We start from the raw sequence: 27,074 nt of genomic DNA, 5'->3' as shown, positions 1-27,074 counted from the left end.
CTGCAGACCACAAAACCTTACCCATCCCCTTCTGTAATAGGCCCATAACCTTTGGCTGAGTTACTGAAGTCCTCACATCATGATTTAAAGACTTCAAGTCAGAGAGAACCCACCATTTACACTAGTTTAAACCTAGGCCCCATGCTGCAAAGAAAGGCAAAAAACCCCAGGGTCTCTGCCCGTTTGACTTGGGGGAAAATTCCTTCCTGACCTCAAATATGGTGATCAGTTAGACCCTGAGAATGTGGGCAAAACCCACCAGACACACACCTGGGAAAGAATTCTCTGTAGTAACTCAGAGTCTTTCCCATCTAGTGTCCCATCTCTAGCTGTTGGAGATCTTTGCTGTTAGCAGTCACAGATCAGCTACATGCCATTGTGGGCAGTCTCATCATATCATCCCCTTCATAAACTTATCAAGCTCAGTTTTTAAGCCTGTTAGGCTTTTTGCCCCCATTGCTTCCTTTGGAATACATCTTCCTAGATAAAGTTCAAATATATCCTTCCACATAATTTACTCAGTCTCCAACGGATTGCATTTCAAATGACAAAATCAACATATGGAGACGTAAACACAAAACAGTATGATTATTAGTCCACTCAATAAAGGTCCAGCATTGATCTACAATGAATACTGACTCATTTCTAGAATTAGAATGATGAGCTAAGGTTTTTAATGACTCAATATGAAGTTATTGTGCCTCACTGTTGTTTATGGGCTGTATACATTAACTCAGATGTACAACTCCTAACCTTCATAGGCTAAGTAGTTCACATATGTAAATGAGGGAGAGCGATACAAACAGTATGTCCTCTCATGAAGTACATTTCTGGTTATCTTCCATTGATTCTGCCCTCACACTCATCTAACACGCTCATTTACAAAGTCAACTATCAGTCAGTCCCTGCAGTGCCTATGATTTCTGTTCCACTCTTAGTTCTACCTGAAACCAAAGTATTAAGCAGAGCTAGGAGCAGCATCAGTTACAAGCAGTTGAGTTGGGCGTGGGGAGGATTGGACATAAATACGTGGCAGGGAGAGGAGAACCACAATGGAAATGAAGGGAGGAAAGGAGGAGGAGGAGTCAAATGGTAAAATAGGACAGGAAAATATGAGGGAGGGAAGGAGTTAGAATCAGATCAATAGATGACAAAGTGAGAGGATAGAAAAAAGTGAAGAGAAGAAGAGAAACAACAGGAGACAATAGCAGACAAAGGGATGGAGAATATAGATGGAGAAAATCCATCCTGACATGAAGAACACTTCCTATCTATCAAGGATGGAAGACGCTGCCTGAGAGAGAATTACTGCAAGTACTGGAAAATACATGAGTGCTAAGGAAGGGGTTAAATTACCTAAAGAAAGATAGGAGTGAGAACAGAAACAAAACAAAGACAGTAAAAAGGAAAACATACCAGCCTACTTCAGGCACTAAGATGCTTTCAGACTGCCAGTTTTTCCAGAAGAAACATATCTCAATTTGCAATTCAAAAACTCTGGGGAATTAAATTTCTTTTGGCACCTCTTCCTCATCCAGCACTTTCATTCAGAGACAGGTGCAACTGTTTGCTCTTGATTACATTTCACAGTTATAGCGTTCCTACCCATTCCCAAGGAGGTCCAACTGGTTCCAACCCAAACGTCCCCCTGAATATTACCATTTTGATTTGGGAGTGTTTCCACTCCCTTCCCTCACATGTAAGTGATAGCACAAGGGACAACGCAGAGAAGGAGCTGGCCCCAAGTCTGTACTTCACATTTTCCAGTACACCATGCAGCACTGCTTCTATATGAACACATTTCACCTTTCTGCCTGTCAACCTCATAAACATACAGTTCCACTTCTGGGACTAGAGCCACTTGCAGTCTCCATTTCTCTCTCTTTCTACCCCAGGGGTTTTATTCCCTTACTCTATTTTATTGTCAGAAAAAAAAAATACCAGTATTTGCATAAAGGAAAGGAACAGCCTCCATGCACTGTGATGTGGATGTTTTTTTTCGAATGGGACCCTGAGGTATCAAGATGTAAAATAAACGTACAATTTTCCTGTCAGGAACGTGATCAACAACATGACTAAGGCTACTAGGCGCTACGGTAATACAAATAATAATGATAATAATAATACACAGCTTCCAACTGCCCCAAGAATCTAGTATCAGAGTTACAGCAATATTTCAGTATCATAAAACTGATTCCATTGCAGAAACCAACAATTATACAGACACTCCAGACAACAATATCTTTGTTACAACAAGCAAAGATGCCTTGTCATTATGGCACAATTACTCTCTAATGCAGTGGTTCTCAAAACTTATTTAATCGTGCCACCCTTCTTTTATGACTATAGTCATTTATACCCATCCCTCCCCATCCCACACAAGTAAATATACTACTGCCCAGCTCTGAAGGCAGAGCAGAAAGTGGTGGCTGCTGGCCGGCCAGCCAGCTCTGAAGGCAGTGCCGCCGCCACCAGTGGCACAGAAATAAAGGTGGCAGGGGTATGACATTGACACCCTTACTTCTCCGCTGCTGCTGGCGGCCCCCGGCCAGCAGCCACCTCTCCCCTAAAGCCCCCCCTCAGAATATATGCCATGCCTCCACTCAGTTTGAGAACCTCTGCTCAAAAGCACTTAGGGCAGCCACATTACAATAGGACACACAGCAAGTCATTAAAAATAAAAAGGGAACATGAAATGCTTAAAACCATGAAGAAAAAATAAACGTGTTTAATATTCTGGATTAAGCTGTTAATTGAAATCCTGAGATTTAGAGAAAATAAAATATTTAACCATAGTTTTTCTTGAATTAATATGAAGCCTGTACTTTTAGAAAGATCACAAAGCAGCACTGCTGTTTAGCACACACAGCACAAAAGGGCTCCCAGTGGACAGGGGCTCATGGGAAACAATTGTTCTACTGGACCTGCTATTCTATAAAGATTCAGATCTTCCTACCAGTACCGAGCCCGTGAGCGGAAGGGAAAGCAAGCCTCTCCCCCTTCAAAGCCAAAAAGAGTCTGCACAGATGCTTTGCTGAGGCTTTTACAGTGCCCTTCAAGAAGCTGGAGCCCTGAAGGAGCCATGCAATGGAAAACTGCCAATGCTCCCTCCATTACCTGTGCAATGTCACACAGGGAGTCCACACACGTCAGGACGCTGGGCCACACAGGATGCACTCCCCTTTACTCCACCCACACTTCCTATGCTCCTTTGTGCTATGGAAGTGCACTTGCCACAGCCATTGGCTTTATCTATACCCGCAATGGGGTGTAGGTTAGGTGTAGCTACAGGCTGCATCCACGCTCAGTGCAGCGTGTAGCTACATGCAGCAGTGAATGGCTCCGGCAGGAGGAGGAAGCGGGGAAAGCTCTGGCAGCAGGGAGCTTCCCTGCAGCAGGGAAAGGCTCTGACAGTGGGCCACTACGCTGCTAAAAAAAGCAGTGTAGACAGGAGAGGCACTGCTTGAACACACAGACAGCTGTGTAGGATATATACGTTAGGATTCTGGCGCGTCTGTGCTCCACTCAGCTAAGCATTGTCTCACCGACTGTCTATACTACTCTTTATACCCACGCTAGTGGGGCGCACGTCTGTACCCTACACACTGCCCTAAATGTAGACATACCCATATAGAGAGACAGTATTTACCCTTGTTGCAGGATCCTGTTAGCCATTTTTAAACTTCATTAGAGCAAAGAAAGCAATGAAGTAGGTGTAGAGGTAAAAAGGACGACAAAGGTAATACAGGTAAATGAGAATAAATTAGAAGGCATACTCTGGTGGAAGCACTATTATTTGCAAGCAATACTGGTTCATGTCAACGTCAGCCTTAATATGGTCCCAGTTTCATCAGTCATATAGTATAGGTTTACTTCAGTGGGAGTTGGATCAGATCCACCATGTTGAAGTCAGTAGAAATACTTCCTTTGACGTCAATGGGGCCATGTGAAAGCTGCTAGAAATCTAGCCATCTGCAATTTTCAGAGCATTCTGAAAGCCCCCAAGAATGGAAGGCAGATATTTTTTAATCAGACACTATCATGATTTATTTAACACTCTGGTGCTTTGATACTGAATTCAGTCCTATGCTGCCCAATCCTCCACCACTGAAATGGGTAGGCGTTTTGCCATGGACTTCAATGGCGGCAGGTTCAGGTACCTGAGTGTTTCACAAACATTAGCTTATTTATCTTCATGACATCCCTGTGAGAATATATGGCATTATTAGCCCTATTTTATAGATGGACAACTGAGGCACAAAGATATTGATGTCAACAATTTTGCCCAATCTGAGATGTCCCTGACCTGATTTTTCAGAGAACTTGGCATTTTATATCACGTTTTTGTCCAGAGAACAGTTCTCATTGACTTCAGATGCAACTGAGTGCTCAGCTCTTGTGCAAATCAGACCTCCGGATCTCAAGATGGGCATCCAGAAAATGAGGAACACACAGCTAGTAGCCATCTGTGACAAGTATGGTTTAAGTGACCTACCCAGCATCACACAAGAGCTCTGTGGGAGAGGCATGGAGAGAATCCACTTCTCCAGGGCAGCATATAGCTGCCTTAACCAGGAGAATATTCTCTTTTCCTGCAGTCCTCTGCCTCATTCACTACACCCAGCAGCTTCTGCAACAAATGAGACAGGGGATTTACAGACAAGCGGTTCCACTCTCTCCTAGACTGGCTCTTTGGGCTGTAACCTCCTGCTCCCCAACCATGTTCAGCACACAGGTCCAACTCGGTATTGGCACTGGTAAGAGTTTCCTTTAGGGAGCTTGTGACAGCAAACATTTGCAGCAAACTCAGCACCAGTATCTTCAAAACCAAGCATGTAAAGCAAAGCATGAAAACAATAAATTGCCTACATGAATGGGTAGCGCTTACACTTTTGTGAGTTCCCCCCAGCCCAACTAACTCCATCTCTGGCAGTGAGAAACACACTGCCCCTGCTCACAGCAACTGTGTCCCTCAGTGTCATCCCTGATGCCAGCCTTTCGCTGATATAACCTTGGTAGTCTCCCCTATTTTACCCTACCCCCTTCCTTTTCCATGGTTTTTGAGGTTTTAGATATCCTTTGATCCCAGGCTTAGCCTTGGGAAGAATAAATCCATTTTAGTCTGGATGGAGCCATACAAATAGTTTCTTCCTTGCCGATGGCCCAGCATTGTTAGCTTAGCTGCTTTGAAAGTGTACACCGGAGGTTGTCTTGCCTTTGTCATTGTTCCATTTCCTGGCTCCACATTCCTCCCCACCTTCCCCAAACCCTGCTACAGGCTTCACATCCTAGCCTCCCCACTCTAGATCCTCATCCTAGTTTCCCCACCTTAGCTCCATGTCCTAGCCTACCACCCCATCCCATCTCTTGCCCCCTGACCCATATGTTCCTTTTCATGAACCCTTTAGGCACAACTTCTCATCACTCGGTGGTTTCATGTTGCTACCATGCTACCAGGGCACCAGCAAGGAATCACTAAGAGCACATGAGAGCAGTCTCCCTCTTTTCAGCGCCTCTGTGTGGCACCCTAGTGTCACCTGGTTGCAGAGACAGCATCTTTCAGCCGTTGAAGCTCTGGGCTAAAGCACACTCAGTGCAGACAGAATCTTCAGAGAATTTAGCTGCCAAACTCTAATAAGCATGTGCCAACTTAGATTTTTTCAGAGGCTGAAAACTTGGCCAAATTTGAGCAGATTTTCACAAGGATGACAAAAGACCTGACACCAGAATGAACCCCCTGCCAAATTTCAAGCCCCTGCTCCAAAGCATGGAGGAAATACAGCTTCTAAATTAAATGTCTGAATTTTTTAAGCATAGACAAAACCAAGTATTTTTCCCTAACCTTGTTCTGGGAAATGGTGTAACCATTTTTGCAGAAATTAAATAGACAGAGAAAAATATCTCGGCCTGAGATAGATACCTAACATGGAAAACAAACCAAAATTATTAAAGTTTGGCAAAATTAAAAACAAAAACAATAAATCCTTGTTCTCCGCTCCCCTACTTCCACTGTATCCAATGTCATATCTCACCAGAAGAGCACACAAATTGACATACTGGGTCAAATCAATGATCCACCTAGCCCAGTCTCCTGTCTCTGACAGTTTAAAAGGGAGTAACAGAATAGGGCAGTTGGAGTAATCCATCCCCTCCCAGATTCTGGCAGAGGTCTAGGGTCCCCGTGAGCATGGGGTTGCATCCCTGACCATCTTGGCTAATAGCCATTGGTGGACCTACCTCCATGAACTTCTCATTCTTTTTTGAACCTAGTTATATTTTTGGCCATCACAACATCTCATGACAATGAGTTCCACAGGTTAATTGCACATTATGTGAAAGAGTACTTCCTCTTGTTTGTATTAATCTTGATACCTATTAATTTCATTGGGTGACCCCTAGTTTTTGCACTGTGGGAAAGGGTAAATAACACTTCTCTAATCACTTTCTCCACATCATTCATGATTTTATAGATTTCTATAATCTCTCCTAGTCCTCTCTTTTCTAAGAGGAGCAGCCCTAATCTTTTTAGTCTGTCCTCATATGGAAGTCATTCCATACCCTTGATCATCTTTGTTGTCCTTCTGTGAACTTTTCCCAGTTCCATTATATCCTCTTTGAGGTGGGGCAGCCAGACCTGGACACAATATTCAAGGTGTGGTGAACCATGGATTTATATAGCAGCATTATAATTTGTCTTATTTTTTATCCCTTTCCTAACCGTTCCTAACATTCTATTGGCCTTTTTGACCACTGCTGCTCATTGTGCAGAAGTTTTCAGAGAACTATCCATGGTAACTTCAAGATCTCTTTCTTGAATGGTAACCACTAATATAGATTCCCATTATTACAGACGTGTAATTGGGATTCTTTTTTCCAATAGGCATTACTTCGCACTTATTAATGTTGAATTTCACCTGCCATGTTGGTGACCAGTCACCCAGTTTTCTGACATCCCCCTGTAAGTTTCTGTAGTCAGCTTTGTACTTAATTATCTTAAATAATTGTGCATCATCTGCAAATTTTGCCTCTTTGTTGTTCACTCCCTTTCCCAGATTAGTAAAGAATATGCTGAATAGCACAGATCCCAGTATAGATCTTTGGGAACCCCACTGTTTACCTCTCCCCATTGTGAAAATGGACTATTTATTCCTATCCTTTGTTTCCTATCTTTTAACTAGATACTGATCCATGTTTAGATGATTTAAGACCTTTGGGCCATGACCATTTTACATTTGTACAGTGTCCAAAACAATGAGGCTGCAATCCTGAGTGGGGCACTACTGTAATGCAAATAACTGAATGGCCTTATTGATTTTTTCAAAAACCACGTCAAACCTTGTAAAGTGTAGGGGGGTTTTTTTGGCTACAAAAGCAAGAACATTAGTATCCAAATAGAACAAAATGTTTTTAATAGAATACATTTGTTTGTGACTGTACTTTATTCAGCTTTTAAAAATGTTTCCTAAAGCAAGTGTTTACTTGCGAATGGATCAGTTCAAAAAAAAAAGACAGGAAAGTGTTACTTGTTCCACTCACGAATGTGAAATTAAAACAAATATGGGCTGGTAAGAATAGAAAGATTTTAAAAGATTCTGCTTATGGAAATACGTGAAAGGGCTTCTGACCTGGAAGTACTTCTGACATGGATCACAGGGCTTCAGCAATGGATCAGGAAAAGGATTATAATTTGAAATCTGAAAAGAGGGATCATTTAAGAAATTAAAAACAAAGAAAACACAAAAGAAAAAAACACCACATTATAAAAGTTCCTAAAGAGACGTTAAGCATAATGAATAAAACCTCGCAGCTTAATGCTGCTGAGTTTTCATGACTGTCGACAGCTGCAGAACATTTCAATACAGGGACAATGTTTTATTTTGTAAAACTAAAACAAGTACTTAAAAAACCCTACTGACAGCATATTTGTTTTATTCTCAGTGCACACTTTAGTAAGGAAGAAAGCAAAATGTCCACGAGATTTCCCATTTTTAGAGCAACATATTGTGGTAAACATCTCATGTTACAAAATAGAGGTTTGGTCCTGAAATCTTCACACTCTCACTCAACTGATGCTTACCCAGGAAAGCAGTCACACAGACTTTGATAGGAATAACACGCATGAGTGAGGAATATTTACTTGAGTAAGAGTTAGCAGAACAGGGCCCAGCCTTTGACACTGGACAGCAGGGAATGGCTTGGTGAACTGGTTCAACACAACAGAACAATCAAGCAGACCAAAAATCCATTTTCTGGATAGCATTCTCTTGGTGGTGAGATTTTTCTTTAATACAGTGTTTTGTTGTAATTTTTTTTTTTTTTTGGGGGGGGGGGGGGGATTAAAATAATTACACTGGATGTATTTATGGGAACCTGTGATTAGGGTTGCAGTTATGCAGCATCTGAGGTTGCGAGTTCTAAACTTGGGCAGGGGGGGGAACATTTTCATAAGGCAGATTTTGTTTTCTGCAAAGATATCTAGTAAACATAAAATAAGACAAATTTATCAGGTCTTGAGCAGATCATCTCAGATGCTGTGTAACTTCAATCATAACCAAAAGCCTGAACAGCTCCATAGTAAAGATAAAAGATACTTTTTTTTTTTTTTAAATACAATGGTACTTAACTAAATGCTGATTAAAAAAAATTCCCTAACCTAAACTTACTAATAATGTACAATTAAATAAAAAGCTTATTTCTTTACAAAAATAAATTTATCATAGCACTTAAATAGCAAATTTCAATGCTAAGTCAACACTCCTCATGCAAAGGTTCTGACGCCAATCTTAACTCTGTCTCCCCCATAACACACCCACCCTTTAGATGCAGAATCTGCATTTCTGGCCTCAGTTATACTGGGGCAAATCCAGACTAATTCCAGTGACATCAAGATTTACGTTGGTATAACTAAAGTCGGAATTAGGCCCACATGCTGGAAGATTTCCTCACTGCTAGGTCAACCTTCACTGTGCCATCTTCTGCATACATGTTATGTGATTATCTAAGCATGGCCCATTATTTTGGTCCATGTTGAGCTTTTTTCCTTGGGAAGGGAACCTGGCCCTGAAAAAGCTGGCAAAGTTTGGAAAACTGTTGTGGGACAGAGGTGCTGGTGTTGCTGCTACAGCCAGTGGCACTTTTACTGGAGGGGAGGAGAAACACTGGCAGGAATGACAAGAAAAGCTATCCTAGACTGAGATTAGGAGAAGTAGCTGAACTTGGAAGCTGTAGATAAAAAACTGCTGACAGGGAAGCAGTAGCTCAGAGAACCAGAAGGAAAGCTACTGATTGGAGAACTCTGAGCAAAGAACAGCTTGGGAAACACGGGGAACAAGAAAGGAGCAGGATTGTAGGCAGCTTACTTGAGTGCCTCTTCCTTACCTGATGCCATCTTTGCAACAATCACAGTTGTCTTCTACTTCGCACTCTGGCTCCTAGGGCCCCTCTCCATAGCCCATATCAACCACTAAACCAACTTCCTTGGTCAGCATTGTCCCATTTCATCTCACACTGCCGAGCTTCCACTCCCTTGCTAGCTTCCTTACTGAGCAGTTTTCTCCTCTGCCTCCTGTCCAGTTTAGAAGCCACCCCAGCCATTTTTCTCCGCCATATAACTACATTTGTATATTTGGAGCTAAGTGGATAACCAACTGACTGAAACTGCCTAGCAGCAATACTGACTATTGTAGTGATGTTCTTATTCATGAAAATCCATAATACTGATCTGCCTTCATATTATGATAAGTTAAAACAAACTTTTAAAATCCTACCATGGGTTCAAGCATTCAAGTAGAGTGCATCTTCTTATCAGTATTCTTGAGGTTTCCCACCCCACTTCCTTGCCAGCAAAAATGCACAGACCAGACAACACTCACAACCAGATTCTAAACATTTTAAACATAGAAACAAATGTTATGTCTATCTCATGGTCCCTTTTGTTTTTTTTTTTATAGGATTGATATGAATTATATAGATAAAGATACAAACACATACACTCATACTTGACTGCTCATCTAATTAATAGTCCTTAAGGACAGGGTCTTCCATTTTAGTTTAATAAAATTGTATTGTCATCATATACTGTGGGATTTTTTAAAATTCAATGATGACATAAAAAATAAATAGAAGTCTCTTCCCCTTACAGTATATTATTTTATGGTTTGTGTAAGAAACTAACTTGCACTTAGCAGCGGCATAGACAATATGACCTCGCAAGTCTTTTTTTTCCCCCCCATTTACATTTTTTTAATTAGATTTTTTTCCTATGCAGGATGGAATAGTCTGGCAGACAATAACCTGAATTATCATCATATGAAGACAGAGTATGCCATATCTTGGCTCCTTGCAAGCAAGAATAAGACCTTCTGCCACCAGATCTGTATATTTCCAGACACATTTGTCTAGTAAACATCTTCTGTCAAAGCAGTTTTATTTTTGAATCCTATGGTTTAAACACAAGCACATACAAGGTGTAAGTTGATTTTTTTTTATTTTTCTTCACCTCTGCATGCATGTATAAATTATGCAATCAAAAATGTAACACAGCTTATTTGTCACCTTGCCTTCCCAACCCCTCCCCTCCAAATAACTCCCTTCAGACACATGCACACCTATTTCTATATGGTACAAATGGTGTGTATTTCATACTCCGTCTTGCATACCAACTGAAAAACCAATTTTGAAACCTTCAAACTGAATTTCCACAATTAATTGACCAAACAAGCCTGCTGGACTTGCTTTTCCAAAGCTTGCAATTTCTCTCTCTCCAAAGTCCAATAGCACCCAAAATTTAACCCTTACCCATTCTTAAAGTGCCATGTAAACCTATTTCAGATTACTAAAAACAAAATAATCCCAACCAAAATAATGGAAAACCAGAATGGAAAAAAAGCCTTTGTTTTCTTAACTCTGTGCCACATGTTTCTATTAGGGAAAACAAAGAAATAAACTGCCTCATAACAGACAGGCTATCCAGATTCTTAACAAGATAATGGAAAGAAACAATGATGGAGACTCTGCTACATTTGCCAGGCAAAATGATTTAATTTGAATCAAACTGTTTTAGTTCAGACCATAATTTTTTCAGCTTCCACATAAATTTGACATAGGTCATTTGACAATACTCAGATCAGGAGAGCTATTCCGAGGATGATTACATCTCGAACAGAGTGAAAGAAAAACAAGGTTACTTACCAGTAACAGATGTTCTTTGAGATGTGTTGTTCATGTCCATTCCACTATAGGTGTATGCACATCTCCATGCACGGTTATCCGGAATTTTTTTCCCCTTAGCAGATCCTGTAGGGCCAGCTCCGGCACCCCCTGGAGCCTCACACACATGCCACAGTATATGAGGCACTGCCAGCACTACGCCCCCTCAGTCCCATTTTTCTGCCAACTGCGGCAGCGGGGACGGGGGTGAGTTGTGGAATGGACATGAGCAACACACCTCAAAGAACATCAGTTACTGGTAAGTAACCTTGTTTTCTTCAAGTGCTTGCTCCTGTCCATTCCACTATAGGTGACTAACAAGCAATATCTTTGGAGGTGGGTCAGAGTTAACAGTGAGCTGCCCTCAGCACCGCTCTGCCAAATCCCACATCCTCTCGTGCCTGCTGGACAATGGCGTAGTGGGATGTGAAGGTGTGCACCAACGACCAGGGGGCCGCTTTGCAGATGTCCTGCACGGGCACTTTCTCCAGGAAGGCTGTAGACGAGGTGTGAGCTCTGGTTGAGTGTGTTATGATGGTTCCCGGAAGAGGCACCCACGCCTGCTCGTAGCGGAACTTGATACATGATATAATCCACAAGGAGATGCATTGGGTGGAGACAAGTGAGCCTTTCATCCGGTCCGCCACTGCGATGAAGAGCTGCGTTGATTTCCGGAAAGGCTTTGTACGCTCTATGTAGAAGGCCAGGGCTCATCTCATGTCCAGCGAATGCCATCTTCTCTCCTCCTCCGAACCGTGCGGTTTGGGAAAAAACACAGGGAGAAAAATATCTTGATTACAATGCAATTGGGAAACCACCTTGTTCAGGAAGGCTGGATACAACCTCAACTCTACCTTATCCTTATAGAATATTGTATAAGGGGGCTCCGAGGTCAAGGCCTTAATCTCAGATATCTTCCTAGCTGAGATAATGGCCACCAGGAAGGCTACCTTCCATGAAAGCATGAGCGGAAGGCATGAAGCCATGGGTTCAAAGGGGGGCCCCTGTGAGTCTCAAAAGGACCAGGTTGAGATCCCAGGGAGGCATCGGGTCACGGACTTGCGGATAAAGCCTCTCCAACCCCTTGAGGAACCTAACTAACATGGGATGGGAGAACAGCCATCTCCCCTCCAGCGGTTGATGGAAGGCCGAAATGGCTGCCAGGTGAACCTTCAGCAAGGTCAGCGCCAGACCCTGGAGCTTTAGCTGGAGCAGGTACTCCAGGATCACCTGTATAGGCGAGAGGCTGGGCGGAATACCCCAGGATTCTGCCCAACAGAAACTGCCTCCAGTTAGCCCGATACACGACTTGTGTAGAAGGCTTCCTGCTGCCAAGCAGGACTTGCTGGACCTGCACCGAGCAGGCTCTCTCTCCCTCCGTCAGCCACAAAGCCTCCAGGCCGTGAGGTGCAGGGAGTCCAGGTCTGGGTGCAACAGGCGACCATGGTCCTGGGATAGAAGGTCATGCCGTCTTGGACCTTTCGATTGCCCCACCCCTGGAGCTCCCAGCAGCATGCTGAACCAGTGCTGTCTCAGCTAGGCCAGAGCGAGGAATATAACGTCCGCTCTGTCCCTCTATTTTCAGCAGGACCTCGAGCAGGAGTGGAATGGGCGGGACTGCGTACACGAAGGTCCCCGTCCAGTCAATGAGGAACACGTCGGAAATCGACCCGGTCTCACGACCCCGGAGCAAGCAGAACCTCAGACACTTCATGTTCCAGGCCGATGTAAACAGGTCCAACTGGGGAACCTCACTTCTGGAAGGTCATGGCCGCCACCTCTGGGTGTAGAGACCAGTTGTGGCAGGGTAGAAACAACTTGCTGAGGCGATACACCTCGTCGTTCCTCACTCCCAGGAAGTGAGAGGCCATCAGGTGGAAATCGTGCCTCACGGCAAGGTCCCACAAATGGATAGCTTCTTCGCAGAGGACCGAGGAGCACGTTTATGTAAAACATGGCTGCACTGTTGTCCGTCAGCACCTGTACCACTCTGCCTGTCAGGAATTGGAGGAACACCTTGCACACTAGGCGAATGGCCCTCTGATCCTTCACGTTGATGTGCAGGCGCCTTTCCTTCCCCGACCAGAGCCCCCGAGTGCCTAGGTTGGCGCTGATGTGGGCTCTCCATCCTACATCCAAAGCATCAGAAATTGGAGTGACCAACAGGACCAGTTCCTTGAATGGAACGCCCTTCATCACTGACCTGGGAGTCCGCCACCAGTATAGGGAGGCTAAGACGGGCAGTGAAAACTGACCACAGGGTCCAATGGGTGCCTGCTCGGAACATATACTGAGGCCAACCATGCCTGAAGCAGTCTGAGCCTCAGGCAAGCTAGTCTCACTACGTACGTGCAGGCCGCCATGTGGCCTAACAACTGTAGGCAGTGCCTGGATGTTGTCCTGGGGCATCAGTGCAAGTGGGAGATGATAGAGACTATCGCCTTGAAACGTGGCTGAGACAGGAAGGCTCTGGCCTGGGAAGTGTCCAGGGTAGCCCCAATGAATTCTATGCGTTGCACTGGGGTCAATGTGGACTTTTGTTCATTTACAAGTAACCCCAACCTGCGGCACAGAGAGCAAGTGAGGGTCATGCTGTCCTGCACTTGGGACCTGGACCTGCCTCTGATCAGCCAATCGTCCAAGTAAGGAAAAATTTGCACACCTTTTCATCTCATGTGGGCGGCCACTACCGCCATGCACTTCATAAACACCCTGGGAGCTGAACATAGGCCAAAGGGCAGGACTGTAAACTGGTAGTGGGAGCCAGCCACTGTGAAGTGAAGAAAGCACCTGTGGCTGGGAAGGATAGACACATGAAAGTATGCGTTCTTGAGGTTGAGAGCGGCATACCAATCTCCTGGATCCAGGGAAGGGATTATGGAAGCTATGGAGACCATGCGAAACCTGAGTCGTTTGACATACTTGTTTAGACAACACAGGTCTAATATGGGTCTCAGACTCCCCTTCGCCTTGGGGATGAGGAAGTACCTTGAATAGAACCCTTTCCCCTTTTTACCCTGAGTGACCATTTCCACTGCTCCCAGACTGAGGAGGGTGTCCACCTCCTGTAAGAAGAGTTGCTCATGAGAGGGGTCCCTGAAGAGGGATGGCGGGAGAGGGTTGTTCAGGGGGGGGGGAGGAGGAGGAGAGATGTAAACTGCAGGGCATAGCCTACCGAGACTATCCCAAGGACCCAACAGTCCAGAGTGATTTTTGCCCATTTGGGGTAGAAGGGCCTTAACCTGTTTAGGAAGGGGCAGGATGGATTCAGGAGAGCAGTTGGGGCGCCACCCTCAGGTGCACCATCAAAATTGTCTCCTTTGATTGCCTGACCTCTTGGGGGGCCCTTGCTGGGGAGCGGAGGACGAGCTAGGGGGCTGATTTCTTCTTCTAAACTCCCTATTTCTATCCCTATGCCTATAGGGTTGGAAAGGCCTGGGCTGAGGCCTTGGTTGCTGCTGCGCCTGGGGCCGTGACTGACACCTGGAAAACTGAGGCATGTACAGGCCCAGGGAGCCAAGAGTGGCCCTGGAGTCATTCAGACCGTGCAACTTCGCATCAGTCTGGTCCGAGAATAGGGCAGACCCATCAAATGGGAGGTTCTGGATAGACTGTTGCACCTCCTGGGACAGGCCCAAGGATTGCAGCCACGAGCACGTTTCCATACAGATGGTGGAGGCTATGGCCCTGTCCGCTGAGTCAGTGGCGTCACAGGACCTCTGGAGCGCAGCTCTAGCTACTGCGGTTCCCTCCTCCACGATATTGTTAAAGCCTGTGGACTTATCCTGGGGCAGGGCCTCGGCCAACTGCCTGAGGGAGTTGCAAGGATTGAAATTATATCTGCCCAGGAGGGCTTGATGGTGGCAATCCTGAACTGTAGGCTTGCCGTGGAAAAAAACTCTCCCCCCCAAACAAGTCCAGCTTCTTATTGTCCTTGTTTTTGGGAGTCGACCCTGGCTGACCTTGCCTGTCTCGCTGGTTAGCGGCGTCTACTACAGGGTTCCCGGGGCGGGGTGTGTGAACAAATACTCAAACCCCTTGGCCGGGATGTAATATTTCTTCTCGATCACCTTTGACGTAGGGGCACAGAGGAAGGGGTCTGATATAGGGCGTAAACAATCTTAAGGAACCCTTCGTGGATTGGGAGGACCATTTGCGCTGGGGCAGCTGCCACCAACACATTTAAGAGGCTATCTGCGGCCTCTTAGCTCCTCCACCTCCAGTCCCAGGTTAGAGGCCACCCTCTTGAGTAGCTTCTGGTGCGCCCTGAAATCCTCCAGTGACGCAGAGTGACCCCAGGAGACTGCCTTGTCAGGTGAAGAGGAAGAGGACTGCAGAGGTGCAGCCTGCGGGAGTGCCCGCTGAGGTTCCCTCCAGGGGGTCCGACTCCTCGTCCGAGTAGTGGTGCCGATAGGCCTTGTCCTGTACTGGTGGCACAGACTGCACCCCCAACGATTTAATGGATTGGGGCCTTGGCCCCACCTGGATACCCCGTGTGGGGCAATAAGGCTATTGCTGCGGACATTGTCCCTGGGCCCAACCCGGGGCTAACTGCGTCACAGGCTCTGACGCTTTGTGGGGGCATCGACTCGCCCGATGACTGTTCCCCCCTGGAAGACCCCGAAGTATCGTCGGAGTCAGACCTGGACAGGCAGTGCCATGTCCGTCCTCGGTCCCGGGCACCCTTCAGTGCCAGGAACTGCCCTCTTGACGCCTCCAACCTGTAGAATGACAAGGACTGCCTCCGTCGCCATGAGCAGTGCCGACGAGCAGGGGCACGCTCCGAAGAGCTAGAGGTACCGGATCGTTGTCTTCGTGCCAATGATTTCCACTGCCTCTTGCCCTGCGGCTCTGCAGACACCTTTGGTGAGTGAGGTTGTGGCTGTCCCAAACTCCTCGGTACCGAGCCAGACTCCGGCGACTGGGTTCCATGCCGCGAACTGTGCAGTGCCAGATTTTCCTCTGACGATTGGGTTCCGCACTACCTTGGTGCGGGCGAACTCATCGGTGCCGGAGATCTGGAACAGGAGCTGTCTGAGCACCACCTGGCGTGTGCTGCCTCTGGTGCTGGGGAAAGACGTCGGTACTGAGAGGGAGACTCCACGTCCCGTGCTGGAGCAGGTCAGCTCGACAACGCTGACCTGGAGCAACTACTAAGGGAGTGGCTGTGCTCTACCCTCAGAGACCGTCTGGCAGGAGACCTTCCTCCCCATACTGGGGATCTCCACCGCCATTCAGGGGACGCGGGTTTCCCTTGTGACACCAGCCCTTCTCCCTCAGTGGAGATGGGTGGGGGCGGAGGTGGCATAGGCAAGGCCAACAAGTCTCTTGCCGCCTGAAAAGCTTCCGGTGTAGACAATATCGGCAGGGGCACTCTCCCACTCCCAGGAGTTGGGGGAGGTTCCCTGACTGGAGATGCAGGCACCGGAGAAGTCTCTACGGGCCGGGTCCGGTGCATCTCCATACTCGACCCTGCCCGTAGCGACAGCGCAGGGGAGTGTCTGCGCTCTGCTTCTTTCTCCTCAGTGCCAGTGATGCTGTACGCTGCCGAGCGGAGAGCGACACCAACGTTGCGCTCTGTACAGAAGTTACACTTGGCACTGAGGCGGAGCGGGTCGGCTCGGATGCCGGGTGGAGCACTGCCTCCATCAACAGGGCTTTCAAACAGATTTCTCTGTCCTTTTGAGTCCTCGGTTTGAAAGCTCTGCAGATCTTGCACGTGTCCTTTCTGTGGACTTCCCACAGGCACTTAAGGCAGCAGTCATGGGGGTCACGGAGCAGGAAGGCCTTCCTGCAGGAGGCACACGGCTTGAAGCCCGGTGACCGGGGCATGGCCTGGCTGCACAAAGTCCCCACAGGGACTGCCTTATCTCTAACTACACTTAACTAAATAAAACTAAATTTAGAATACCAAACAAGTCTCTTAAACAAGAAGAATATTATTTGCTGTGAGCAAGGCTAGTTCCAGCAACCGTCACAGGTGGAAAGAAGGAACTGAGGGGGAGTAGGGCCAGCAGCGCCTCATATACCACGGCATGCGCGTGTGGCTCCAGGGGGCACCGGAACCGGCCCTACGGGAACTGCTAGGGGGAAGAAAGTTTTGGGTAACTGTGCACAGAGGCGTGCACACATCTATAGTAGAATGGACATGAGCAAGCACTCGAAGAAGAACTGGCAGGATCTATTACCAATGCCCAGCTTTCCAAATGCTGCGAGTGACATCAAGCCCTTTAAAAAGCTTTTTGATCAAGACACGCAGGTGAATAAAACAACACATAAAGGATGGTTTACGCCCATGCAACAGGTTTATTAACTAAACATAGTTAGCTGATTCCCTAATTAATGTGCTATAAATGAGATGAGCCCAAGGGGAGTGTTGGATTTAAGACAAGAAACAGCAAGGGGAAGGGACAGCGACCCTTAGCCTACCTCCACACCCATTCAGCCATGAGAATCTCATTTGCAGAATACAAAAGCTTCTGTTGCTCCTGAAAAACCCAGGAACAGTGGTGCATATTCTTGAGCACCAACTACTGGCACATTAACAACTAATTTACATACATACAGACCTCTCTCTTTTATTGACCTCTCACATAACCAAAACGTGAAGGGCGTGGCAATAATCAATCACTGTCCACCAGTTTATTGTTAGCCGCAGTTATCCTATTGAGGTTATTCAGAAAGGGTTTTACACCAAAATTACCCAGATTGCAGTTGGTCGTCTCGAGCCAGATATTACTGAGACAGTAATACGTGTTTGGAAGAGCAAAGTACAATACTTAAAACAATAATGCAGAAACAATACTCTGTTTGTGGCCAGGCAATCTCATGATTCAATCATGGTTCAACAGAAGAATGTGTTATCCTTTGAATACAGTGTTGTTGTAGTCCTGTGCATTCTGTCAAGTTCATTTGCACATTGCAAAAGCCAGGTTCACTTAAAATCAGTTTACATGATCCTTTACACATTCTCTGTGTTTTGTATTTTAGGAATAGCACACTCAGATTCTAATATACTTACTGATGGCTGACATTACATCCAGGCTCAAGCAAAAATATTAAATAAACAGGCAAATTCACAAGATTAAAGTCATTAGCCTATATTTTACACCAAGTAGGATGTAAGAAGAGAAATCCTATTCTCTTAACCTCTTGGGTCTCTCAGACTTTATTCTGGGGTGAGGGAGGATTTGAAAAGCAAATTAAATTAAATGAACGGGAAATAATCCATTAGTACATTATTTAAAACTAGTATAGATTAAGAAAGAGACAAAGGCAAGAAAATAATACTGAAATAATAAACAAAAGCCAAAATGTAAAGAATGGAGAGAAATCAAAACGCAGCAGAATATCATTAATTCATACTGACGGGGAACCCATTCCAGATTAGCTTGCAAGTAACAAACAAAAATCATAGAATCACAGAATATAGTTTAATCAAAGTGTTTAAATCTAAGTACCTTAAATTGGGCACCTAAACAGAAGTAGCCTGATTTTTAAGTGCTGAGCACCTGCAGATCCCATTGATTAATAGTAGCTGTAGGTAGGTGATCAGCACCTCTGAACAATAAGGTCACTTTTATTTAGGTTACTTAAATATGGATTTAACATCTAAAGCTTTGTCTTCACTAGCACTTTCGTCAATAAAACTTTTGTCGGTCAGGAGTGTGAAAAAACAACACATCTCGACCAACAGAAATTTAATTGACAAAAGCACCCGTGTGGACAGCACTATGTTAGCAGAAGAGTGTCTCCCACCAACATAACTACTACCACTCATTGGGCGGGGTTTAATTATGCCGGCGGGACAGCTCTCTCCTGCCAGCATAGAACGGCTACATGGAAGACCTCGCAGGAGCGCATCTGCAGTGGCACAGCTGTAGCGCTGTAAAATCTGTAGTGTAGATGCAGTCTAACTTGAGATACCTAGGTTCATAAATATGACCTTTGCTCATTTATTTGAACAGTGTAGTTTAGTTTTAATTACTTACATAACATGTCTTAGTAACAAAAGACATCACTATAGTGCTATCTATATACCTTTCAGACATGAGACAGTCTGATTTGTCTAGAGAGAATCATCGGTTTTGCAGATTAGCAAAATCCAGACTGGCAATATTCTAGTGTATCTGGTACAGAAGTGAACCTTCTTTATGCTACCTTGCTAAGATATCATCAAATCTTTATTTAAATAATCTGTTAATTTGTCCTAAATTAGGATTAGAATTTATTCAAAATACTAATGTAATTTTCTCTTTTTCCTCCCTGGCTTATAAAGGTGGTCTGGGTTAAAAATAGGAGCCTGCCTGAAAATAGGATTCATATCCCTTCCCCATGTCTTTAACATTCAATGGTGTTCAGTTATCAGAGTGTTACTTTATAAATCAGAGATTAACAAACAACAAAAGAAAAGGAAAGCCATCTAGTCACGAAGACTTGATAGATTATTAGTAACTATCTCTAGGGGTTATCTGCCTCCCAGAGTTTATTGTAGAAGCTACTAATCTGCGCCTGTTCTACACCAAAGGATGGTCCAGTGGTTAAGATGGTAGTTTGAGATAGGGGGATAGGTTCAATTTACTGCTCTGCTACAGATTTTCTGTGTGACTTTGGGCAAGTCCCTTAAAATACATTAAAGATTGAGAGATATATGGCCCCTATTACCATTGTAAGTACCTTAAATAGGAAGAGGTAAGGATAGCAGTTTTAATTCACCATCTGACATTTCTCAGTAATTTGAGCAGATTTTCCATTTTGATGGGATTCTCTTATTCTCCCAGAACCTTGAGTTAAAAAAAGTTAATCCCCATCTCCCTTCCTAATTTTCTGTTCTCTGACTGCAGTGAGATATATGCTGGCAACAGGATGAAACCAGCTGGGCTCACATTCTGTGGAGCAGTAGCAAGAGGGAGAAAATGCAATCCATGTCAATGTCACTCACATATCTATGTCTTACCAAATGCACTCACTGTTTCCAGTAATTGAATAGGGTGTATTTCAGAACACAGGATGAATTTTCAATAGTGAAACTCAAGTTAGTCTCCACATTGCCAGTCTGTAATTTGCTGTCCCATTAAAAACTGAACTAAAATTAGGCTCATAAACCTTGTAAGAAAAGAACTACACCCCAGTGAGGCTGAAAGTTCTAAAGTGCCTATAAAACCACCATTTTTCCTCTCTACAAAATTTTAATGGTGCAAACAGTTCTCTGAGAATTATAAATAGCTAATCTATAAATCGACTGTTATTGTTCTGTTTAAGCAAACTGAATGCTAAAAATATTATGAGTACCAGACTAAGTCGTATCATATAGTAACTCTGAAGAAAGTAGATTGTTTATGTCAGTAACTGAATACATTAATTTTACTTTTAGCTTATTTTAACAGCTAGACTGAGATTGAGATCTTCTGATTAATTTTGCTGTTATGCTGGGAAACCTTAATTCTTAGTTTAACTCAGGGCACTAAATCATACCCATAAATGAAATCAAGATGTCAAGTTTACCTTATGGGCCTTATAAAGTAAGCAATTCATAGGGAAGTGGAAGGAGAATATAACAGAAAGTAACTGAGCTTACAAGCATATAGATTTTGCTAAAGTTTGGCTAAATTACAATAAACATGAAACTTGGCAATAAAAGACATGAGAAAAGCAGAAAATTTAGTAGTATTGTTGCCCTGAACACCTATAAAACCTCCTGCAGCATATATACAAATCTTTAAGTTATCAGTGTGTCAGACTGTTTTCACCTTTTCCCTCTTGTAGTGCTATAGTTTCCATAAAGCAATAAATATATTAAAAGTATTTCAACACTAAATTGACTAAGGCCAACATAAAAGGACAATGGCAATGGTACTGTTCATGAAATACAACTTAGTTATATTAGTTACTGTCAGCTCTTGTGGATAGCTTCATTTAAACCTCAGGTCTGCAATTCTTTACCTTCAATTAGGAAAACTGTTTTGTGTAAAGAGATGCGGCTCTGACTTGTGCTATAGCAATAACACATAGAAACTATTTATACATAACATGCCTGATTTAAGAAATAATTCCAGATATCATCACGCATCAAGGGTAATGTTTTCAAAATAAAATAAAAAACCTAGTTCTTATGTAGAACTTTTCACCAGTGGATCTCAAAGCGTTCTACAAACAAGGTCAGCATCATTGTCCTGATTTTACAAATGAGGAAACTGAAGTACAGAGAGGTGAAGTCACTTGCCCCAAATCAAATCAAATCAAATGGAGATGCTGACCCCTTTGGAAATCTTATACATACTCTGCAGACCCCCAGGGGTCTGCGGACCACAGGTTGAAAACTACTGGTATAGACCCTATATATACCAACAGGAGGAGTTCTCCCATTGGTGTAGGTAATTCAACTCCCTGAGAGGCGGTAGCTAGGTCAATGAAAGAATTCTTACATCGACGTAGCACAGTCTAAACCAAGGGGTTAGGTTGGTATTTCTGCATCTTTCAAGGATGTGGATTTTTCACACCCGAGTGATGTAGCTATACCGTTGAAAGTTCCCAGTATAGAACAGCTCTTAGGAGCCTAAGTCACCTAGGCACTTTAGAAAATTTTCCCCTGAGGCTGTTTGGATTGCCTGGAGCAGAGGCACTTCTCTACCTCAATATTGTCTTTTTTCCATGTGAGCAAACTGGTATTTTCAACTTTCCAGAAACAAATATGAAAAATGTCTCCCATAGGTATGAATTATGCAAAAATTTTAAGGCCTGATTTGCATTTATGCTTCTTTACACTTCTTTGATAGCGTAAGAGGGCTTTAAAGTGGATATAAATTACATTTTGTCAGATTGGTGTAAGGGAGCCTTAGTGAAAGTGAGAAACAGGCCCTTAGAATCAATATCTTCCCACACGATCATCAGACAAGTAAATGAGTCATTATGCTGTTTGTAACAACAGATAGAAAATACCTTTAGGTTTTGTCAGCACATGAAATTTTACCAGCATAATTATCTCAGTAGAGCTATATCAATATAGCTCCCATGCATACACTTTTATTGTGGAATAAGAATGCCTCTTCCCCTATTTAAATTATGTTGCTTTGGCAGGGGTTTAAGCTAAAATGAAAAAAGCCACTCTTATTCCAGAAGAAGAGTTTCCATACAGGGAGTTATACCAGTATGACTACAGCAGTATAATTATACCAGTAAAATTCTGCCAGTACATTTCCCTCTGTAGTTCAAACCCTAACTAGCTAGGGAGAGGGGTAGGCACGCTTCTAGGCTGTCCTATCAAGGTTCAGTTTCCATTTAAAATAAAAGGCGCTAGCTGTTATGGCTGTGAAGAAAACTTTCATAATGTAACTTAAGGGCTCGTATACACTTTAAAAAGGGCTGCATCACTCACTGCTGCATGTCATTGAAGACGCTACTTACGCCGACGGGAAGGCTTCTCCCATCACCCTAGCCCTGTCTATACTGGGGGTTAGGTCAGTTTAACTGCATCACTCAAGTATATAGATTTTTCACAACAAAAGACATAGTTACATCCACCTAATTCCCTTGTGTAGATAGTGGGGTGCCTACACTACTATATGTCAGTATAAGTGCGTCACTCGGGTATGGAAAATCCACACCCATGAGCGACTTAGTTATATCGACCTAACCCCCACCATAGACATTGCTATGTCAGTGGGAGGGCTTTTCCCATCCACCTCGCTACCCCCTTTGGGGGAGGTGGAGTACCTACGCTGACAGGAGAAGCTCTTCTGTCAGTGGAGGTAACATCTTCACTAAGTGCTACAACAGTGCAGCAACACCACTGCAGTGCTGTAAGTGTACACGAGCCCTAGGTGTAACTGATGCAGCACACTCTGCTTGAGTTTGCAGAGCCTGAAACAAACTAATTTTATGCCAACGATGACAGAATAACTTGTATTCAAACATTTCTTCACACCTAGTATTGACTATGCCCCATTTCCTTAAAACAAACTTTTAAGGACATGTTTTAAAATACAATTTAATGGCATTTAATTAAAATTTTAAAAACTGGTTGGGCCTTTTAGCCCACGTGGCACAGTGGAAGGGGATAGCAATTGATTCCATCTTCCTGGAAGGGGGCTCAGGTTTTAAAAGCCTGGGAAAAACGGGGGGAAAGTGACAGATGAATTACTAATTTATTCCCTGAAGGAGAAAATTTTCTGGAAAAGTTATTTGAAAGTCAACTTCTCTTCTCAGCAGCTCCTGCCTTCATGGCCTTCAAGGACTGTGACTGCCTAAGTAGTATTGGACACAGAACGGAGAAGACTCGAGGCTAGGTGGAGGTTTGGAGAGAACACGGGAAGGGCACCAGGCGGTAAGGCATGGGAAGGGGAATGCACTGGAGACACTGATTTGCCATAGCTGATGCTTGGAGGTGAAGCCAGTTCTTGTGGGGTAGGAGCTGAGGGGCAAACACCAGCAACCCATAAAGGAAGAGAACAGGGAGAAGGAGCATGGGAACACACAGAAGCACAGGGGGAGGTGGAGCAAATAGCAATATATGTTCAAGAAGCCCTGGGGGCAGAGAGACAGGCAACAGCAGTAGCGCATAGGTGAAGAATTGTTGGGAGAGATGGGCATGGGAGAGCAAACAGCAGCCACTTCAGAGGATGTTGAATGGAAGGCCATAGTGGATGGAAGTAACAGCCAACTCAGGGTATATTGGCTCTCCTTCCACCTGAGGTCAATGAATTGACAAGGACAACCAAACAGAGCAGATCTCCTCATAGATGAAGCGGTTTTCCCACAGAGTTGTAGAAGGGTCAGAAAAGCCATAGTCTACAGAGAAAACCCATATAGCTGGCTGGTCCACTTCCCCAATGTGCTCGAACAGAAGAGTTGCATATAGTTTAACTTACCCCCTTCAGGGCCTATGAGTTTATTGTTAACTTAAACAAAACAAGTCAGCCTAACTGTTTGTTCCTATAGTTTTCCTTGCAGGACCTCAGTTCACCAACAATCTGAGAATAATTCCAGCTCCTTTCAGACTCCTAGATGGAGATGACTGGACACATCAGATATAAATTCAGAGTTTTCTCATTAAAAGATATTTCTGCATATCCATGGAGTTCAACAACGGATATTAGCATGGATCAACAAAAGATCCCCGCAACCTTATGCAGAGTCCTGGAATTGGTTTCCTGTTCCAGCTCTAAGAGATGCAATAAGCCAATGCTCTTTTCTATGAGTTAGTAGCAAACGAGAGATCTCAACCTCCAGTGGTCACTAAAAATCTCAGGCCTGGTCTATACTTACCTTAAAATTTGGTGGCAGTCGACAGGAGCTACGCAAGCTATGTAGAATAGCTTGTGTAACTCCCATCAACTTCTTAACTTCCATTGTGCGCACAGTCTTCACTACGCAGCACCAGTTGAAGGGGTGGTTTTAACAAGTCGACTTCTGGATCAATTGAGCGGGTCTTCACTGACTGGAGAGACCCATCTGACAGCAGTGAATTTGCTGCTGTCAGTGAAGACGAACTCTTATGCTGTTTTCCCTAACAGCAGGTGGTGTGGCATAAGTGCCAAATTCCTGTATAGCCTTGCTGTGTGCTGTTAAACAGCTGCCTTTTGCTAAAGAAATGGCTGTACGTCAGCAATGGACCAAGTGACCTCGGTGCATAGCTTTAATCACTTCAACATATAAAAGCATGCTAGGATCCTCCAGGATTAAAGACAATATGAAGTCAAGATGACCACAGAAAGACATCTCAGATGTGTTTATAGCCAGTTAGTTCATTTTATCATCCATGTTAGCATGCTATGTGATGTTAAATTTATGTGTTAGTCATGTATGCTAAATAGATTTAAATTGTAGGCTTATAGACGTGTAAGATTAATAATTATTTAGGAACAATGAATATGCATTAGGTATATAAGTAAAACTTGGCTGAAATGCAAGGGCCGCAGGCTGAGGCCTGTCAGATTTCTGCTTAGCCGTATTAGGCCATAGGTTTAAGAATGCTTGACATAAGTAAATGACTGAAGAATAACCCTATGCCAGTAAAGATCACAAAACTACTGTAGAAATGTGCCAATAGGTGATATTGCAGAAAATCATGAATGAATGAATGCAAGATCACGAGATGCGTTTTGAAAGATATTACAATAAAGTATGTCCTGACCACAGGGTACATGTTGTGTGTAAATGCTAGTAAGAACAAGAGGAACTACTTCAAACAACCTATGAAAAACGGGCACCCCAATTTTTATGGGGTGTGGAAGTACAGATAAGGAAAAGAGGGTTGACACCTTCATGCACAAGGGCAGGGAGTCAGGTGTAGTCATATATATGTCATATGTATATTAAAAAGGTCCCTGGGTTAAGTAAAAATGCGAATACATATGGGAAAACCCCTAGCAGGAATTATCCCATGTGCAATTGGTGAGGAATCTATCAGATCCTAAGTATCTTTGAGGACATGAATATGATTATATTTGTAATTTGTGCATGGATATTTGTAGGATTTATACATGCCTGGATAATCATAACCTTGCTTGTTGCTCTAATAAAATTTGTAATACTGACTAAACTTTGTATTTGTGAATGTATGTGATCATTTGGTGTTTATATACACCTAGTCTCTCTAAATCTGAAACCAGCAGCAGAGGTGCCTTTCACTCTTTTGAGCTTGAAACTGTAGCAACCAGAGCCAAACCCATAGTGATGTAAGATAACATCACTAAATCTATTCAAAATAAAATAAAAGGCTACATATTTTATATTTAGATAAAGAACACTTGGAAAATATTTTTGAAACAAACCCACAAAAAATTGATTAGGCAAAAGTAGCAATTTAGGAGGAGACAATTTCCTCATGCAATGAAAGCAGCACAAGAGATGCCCTGTGCTGACTTTCAGTTCAGCAGGGTCAGTAATTGCAGTAGTAAACAGAGGTAGCAGGCTCATCTAGGGAGCACTCACTTTTTATTTCCTTTAGGTCAGTAAAGATGCCTTGCACTGATTTTAACCAGGATTATTTTGAATTCCAAATGAGTATGGATTAAATGAACACTTTAAAACCACTTTTGAAGCCCAAACCCTGCCCAGATAAATTGAAACACATTTCAATTCAACTTTACACTTAAGAGATGCAGATGTTCATATCTATTTGTACATCAAGGATCTGTATTTTAAGCATATTTGGGTAATGCTACGTTTATTACTATTAGGTTCCAGAGATCTGTTTGTAATTTAAGATGACTATAAGATTCCTTTTAAACAAAACTTTTCACTAGTATCCTCAGAATATACATTATAATTATGAAATCATTCCACCTATCCCTGCATATACAGAACAACAAGACTGAAAAGTTCCATATAACACTAATATTACACCTTGCAGATTTTATCTTTCTATGGGAAGGTATATATTTAGTTACAAGCAAAACAAATGCCACAAAAATCAAGCTAAAAACTGCACTATGTCCTTAAAAGTACATCATCAAGTTAAAAATCATGTAGTTAAAAATTCTTCCCTTAGTTACACCAATGTAGATCTGAAGTAACCTTATCAACATCAGTGCAGCTATACCCACACCAATGAAGAGAACCGAATTTGAGCCATATTTTTAAAAGACATTGTTTTATCTGTGTTACCAGTACCTTAATTTATTAACATTGAAAGTTTTAGAAATCTAATGCAAATCACTATGGTTGTTTCTTTATTGTGTGCACATTCCATAGACTAGACAATGCAAATATACTTCCATACCAATATCTGAGTTATCTTTAAAGTAAAAATCTGGACAATTTTTTTCCTAAATACTTTTTCGTCAAATAATACATTTTGGGGGCTCAAAATTATTCTGAATAGTTTCAATTTGAAATTTTTTTAAAAAAGAATTGAAATATTTCAT

At 43.4% G+C, this 27,074-nt stretch overlaps 1 protein-coding gene across 12 annotated transcripts in view; it reads right to left on the bottom strand.

Moving 5' to 3' along the window:
- APBB2 (amyloid beta precursor protein binding family B member 2) overlaps window positions 1-27,074 on the bottom strand; it is a 317,656-nt gene that overhangs the window by 152,860 nt on the left and 137,722 nt on the right. For 6 of the 12 annotated variants that reach the window (XM_067531229.1, XM_067531222.1, XM_067531221.1 and 3 more), the window contains one exon: window positions 7,626-7,694. The exons of 5 other annotated variants lie outside the window; for them this stretch is intronic. In XM_067531229.1, coding sequence (XP_067387330.1) covers window positions 7,626-7,644 — 19 coding nt within the window. In that variant the 5' untranslated portion in view covers window positions 7,645-7,694. Of the gene's footprint in view, window positions 1-7,625; window positions 7,695-9,767; window positions 9,857-27,074 lie in introns of those variants that run through there. One more of the 12 variants, XM_067531225.1, reaches the window with a different exon arrangement.

This window comes from Emydura macquarii, unplaced genomic scaffold, assembly GCF_026122565.2.
Source record: "Emydura macquarii macquarii isolate MOO-44397 ecotype Brisbane River unplaced genomic scaffold, CSIRO-AGI_Emac_v2 contig_3128, whole genome shotgun sequence".
Taxonomy (NCBI): Eukaryota; Metazoa; Chordata; order Testudines; family Chelidae; genus Emydura; species Emydura macquarii.
Note: the sequence above shows the minus strand (reverse complement) of the source record. Positions and strands in the feature narration are given on the sequence as shown.